The 4,463-nt window shown below is 40.7% G+C and overlaps 1 protein-coding gene across 1 annotated transcript; it reads right to left on the reverse strand.

Annotated features, from left to right (window-relative positions):
- Positions 1–3,177, reverse strand: LOC101292242 (leucine-rich repeat receptor-like protein kinase TDR-like). The gene is made up of 2 exons (XM_004287173.1): positions 609–3,177; positions 1–511 (listed from the first exon to the last, which is right to left on the reverse strand). Exons 1-2 carry the CDS (start codon positions 3,175–3,177, stop codon positions 222–224), a joined length of 2,859 nt encoding a protein of 952 aa, XP_004287221.1. The 3' UTR covers positions 1–221.
- Positions 3,178–4,463: the final 1,286 nt, after the last annotated feature.

The following is a 4,463-nucleotide window of genomic DNA, read 5'->3' on the forward strand; positions in this document are numbered from 1 at the left end:
GCAAGCAAGCTTTATAATGTAACGTTGTTAATGAAAGATGACTTGAAGGGTACACAAACTTACATTATACATGGCACTATTATACAGCACAAACATTTCTAATGATCTTTTATAGAAGCAAAGCTACACAAACTGCCACTCATATCAGCTATAAGTATATGTTATAATTGGTAATCTACTAATCTGAAGTTGGGTTTATTCTTCCTGAGTGTTCCTGTGGCTTATGGAGCCTGTAAAAGCTTTAATGTATCCTTCATGGATGGTCGGTCTGATGATCGGATCCTAGTGCAGAGTGTAGCAACCTCGAGCACCCATTTTATCTCCTCCTGCACTAAAGTGTTGGAACCAACTTCGTGCTCATTGATTATATCTCTGAGAACAATTTCCCTTGACTTGTTGTGTAAGGATGCTCCTGAATTCGTCAACTTGCCATTAGTTAAGATTTCGAGCATGATCTCCCCGAAGCTGTATACATCTCTGTATAGTTCTTCAGCAGAACTGTTTGTGGCACCTGTCCAAAAATTTATAACAAACCTTTAACAACTGCTTTTAGAAACAAAGGAGGAAAATGAGTAATTGGTAGAGAGATGATGTATTGTAATGCATACCTGTATACATTGCGGGAGTTTCTGCGGTACCTGAAGTTTTGTTCAACTCGAGCAGATGCTTGAGTCCAAATTCTGTCAGATGTGGTTCCATGTTTTCATCAAACACTATATTACTTGATCTCAAGTCTCCATGAGCAATTGCAGGATGACATTCATGGTGAAGGAAGCACAATCCCCTTGCAATGCTCACCACAATTTTGTACTTAGCTGCCCATTCCCTTTTCACACTAATATTTTCTGATAAACTTCCATTGGGCAAGTAATCGTACAAGAGATATACCAGATGCTTGTTGTAGCAAAATCCGAGCAATCGGATTAGATTCTTGTGCCTTGCGTTACCAATTTGGGTTATGAATGGCAGCATATCTTTTGCTATATTTGGATCCCATTCAAGCTTCTTCACTGAAACTGTGATTCCTGTTGGCAGAACTGCTTTGCATACTGAAGCTGATATTGGAGGCAATGTATCGTCCATGGATTCTATGGAATTAAAGCTCTTCAATACATCTTTTGCCGTGAATTGAGGAAGTCCAGAAAATGAGACCATCTTCCACTGGCCTCTGCTGCCCTTTTGAAAATAAAGTACTCCTAGAACTGACAGAGTAAGGAACATAACTATGCCTGCACACAGTAGCAAGACCCATATAAGCTTCCCAATGCCTCTGCTTCCGAAGATAGCCACTGAACCTGGACATGATCTCAAAGGTTCTCCACATAGCCTTGAATTTCCCACAAATGCGCTACTTCCCATAGTTCTCACTACCTTTCCAGAGGGAATTGTCCCAGATATATCATTGAAAGACACATTTAGAAGTGATAAGCTTGAAGAAGAACCAAACTTTGAAGGTATTGGTCCATTTAAACTATTATGTGACAGGTCTAGGACACGCAGAGCAGGAAGACTTGCAAGCTCCTCAGGTATATGACCTGATAAGTTATTTTTGGCTAAATCAATTCTCTCAAGGGCTAGGCAGTTAGAAACACTTTCTGAAATAGCCCCTGATATACTGTTCATGTTCAATTCAATGACAGATATGGATTTACAGCTTCCGAATGGAGGAAGATTGCCTAAGATACTACACGAGGAAGCTGAGAAATTCTGAAGAAGTGGCAAAGACCATGTTACTGCAGGAATTGTGCCCCCTAATTCAGGATTATTGGACATATTAAAGTACTCAAGCTTGGGAGCTTGGTCTATATCTATTGGAATCCCACCAGTAAGTTTATTCTTGGACAAATCTACATATGAAAGATCACGAAGATGGCTGAATCTCAAAGGGATCTCACCTGAGAATGAGTTATCTTCAAGCCGAAGACGAACAAGCGAAGAACAATTGGAGAGAGATGGTGCAAGACTGCCACTAAAGTTATTCGAAAACAGCATCAGCTTAAACAACACACCTTTGACACATATATCTGGTGGAATGCTGCCATTGAAGTTGTTTGTAGACACATCAACCCACATAAGATTAGAGTTCCTCCCCAAATTCTGTGGAAGATTCCCAGAGAAGTAGTTGTTCCATATAAGAAGAGACTCAAGTGATGGAAGCTCAGCAATTCCTTCAGGAACAACACCACTCATCTCATTGTAAAAAAGACTCAACAGTTTCAGGTTCTTCAACTCTAGAAGACTATCTGAGATCGGCCCGGAAATCAGATTATCTGAAAGATCCAAGCTTATGAGAGATTGAAGCTTACTGAAGTCCACTGGTATTGATCCACTGAGCTGGTTTCTGAAGAGAAAAAGAGACTCAAGCTTGGTGAGATTCCCAAGCTCTCTTGGAATAGACTCAGAGAGATTTGCATAAGCAATATCAAGATACTGAAGCTGGCTCATGTTGCCCAACTGCCAAGGGATGCCTCCCTGGTAAGTATTATAGCCAATCTCCATATGGGTCACTGTTTTGAGCTTACCCAATTCAGGTGGTATGTTCCCATTGAGCATATTCCCTGCAAGATGAATAAACTGAAGGCTTTGAAAATTACCATATTCTTGTGGGATTGGACCCTTGAAGTAGCTCCCAGCTAAATTGAGAATCTTGAGATTCTGAAGTTGAGACACTTCAACAGGCAGGGACCCAGAAAAGCTGTTGCTGAATGCATCAAACACAACCAGATTTTTAAGACCGGAGACTCCAGCTGGGAACTGGCCGGAGAAGTTGTTCCGGCTGATGTCCAAGCTTGTGAGGTTGGCCAGGGTGAACATTGACACTGGGAGCTTGCCGGAAAATGAGTTGTAACTCAGGTTGAGATCAAGAAGATCGGTGAAGACACTGAAGTTGACTCGGTCGCCGGAGATTGAACCTGAAAGTCTCTTCATTGAGAGGTCTAGACCAGTAACAGAGTTGTTGTTGCATTTGACACCAGACCAAGAACAAGCATAGATTTTTGGAGATGGGTTTTCTCCAGGAGGCACATACCAATCTTTTAAGGTATCATAGTCATCAGTGAGCTCAGATTTTAAGCTCAGAAGGGTCTGTGAGTAAAGATCAGCTGCTGAAACAGCTGCAAAGAACATGAACAAGACAAGAAGATTCGAGTGGGAGAAGAAGGAATGGGAAACCTCCATTTCTGGAGAGGGACAAAGTTGCAGACCCCAAAGGAAGAAGAAAAATGTGTCAGATTATAATAAGGTGAGGGAGGGAACCATGCATGGGAACTAGAGAAAGAAAAGCTTATAACATAAAGAAGGGGAAATGGGAATTGACTGTAACTCTGATTAGTTTGATGTGAGAATATCATAGGGACCCTTCTGGTGATTATTTTGATGGTGTTGGCCATTGGGAATAAAGGTCTTAAATCAAGAGGGGCCATATCTGTTTTCTCTTTTAGCAGAAAGAAGAAAGAATCCAATAATAAGCAGTAGACCTGGAAATTGGAATTGGAATTTGGGCACTGAGGGACAATCATAGTATCCATGTCTTTGTTTTAGAAATAAGAAATGGTTAAAGGTGTATTCTGTATGGTCTCTTTCGGTTGTTCAACTCAAGCTTGAGTCCTTAAGATGTTTTTAAGAATCAATAAGAGTAATAATTATTTGGTAATCACCACAACTAGTATAATTTGGTTACAGTAATCTTGAATAAGAATAAACTTAAATATTTTCTATCTGTCAAACTATTCTATGGCCGTACGTTGTTAATGTAAGTAAAGGTTTAGTTATGATTGTTAATAATGCAGCTAGTCCAGCTACAATGAAAATGTGTAGGGTTTAGGGAATATTACTTCATGATTATGCTGACTAGAAAAGTTAACCTTGTATATTACTATAGGGAAAGGAATACAGTAGTGTAAAGAGCTAGCTAGGATGTTCATGGACTTCATGGCCATGCATGAAGAAGATCAGCCTTCTGCTATATGCTTACAAGTTACAACAATGGCAATCAACTCCTATATGCTCATGCCCATGGGTGAACATTGAATAAAGGACATAGAGGATTAGAGCCAGAACAACTATCAAGGCGCTAGCTTTTTGGTGATGTGCGTGTGCATGCAATATCCATGGACAAGAACAAAATCTGATTGTGGATTTCATCGAGCTTTTGAAATGACAGAAGCTGGTACAGAAGCAGGATGGTAAAAGAGTGAAACGACAAGGTTGCTGATAAAAAGTGGTTGCCTTTTTTCTTCATGTATAAAGACCCTTTACGCTTTTGCGCTCCTCAAAGACATAAAAGGTTATCCTATTCTTGACCTGAACAGTCGATCAGTGAATCCTCTGCCACCGCCGGAGGCTCCGGAGCACTGTAGAACTTCCGGCCATATATCTACGCCCCCTGCAAGTCACTCTGTTCAATCATGCATGATTCACGAGAGGGGACATGCAATATATGCTTCATAGAGGCCCCGTGACAA

Source organism: Fragaria vesca, linkage group LG1 (genome assembly GCF_000184155.1).
Source record: "Fragaria vesca subsp. vesca linkage group LG1, FraVesHawaii_1.0, whole genome shotgun sequence".
Classification (NCBI taxonomy): Eukaryota; Viridiplantae; Streptophyta; class Magnoliopsida; order Rosales; family Rosaceae; genus Fragaria; species Fragaria vesca.

What these genes read in the sequence shown, in the direction of transcription:
- LOC101292242 (XM_004287173.1), bottom strand. Translation starts at nt 3,177, where the DNA reads ATGGAGGTTTCCCATTCCTTCTTCTCCCACTCGAATCTTCTTGTCTTG. An exon ending in AACTCCCGCAATGTATACAG is followed by an intron (nt 512 to 608) that starts GTATGCATTACA and finishes ATTTTTGGACAG; the next exon opens with GTGCCACAAACAGTTCTGCT.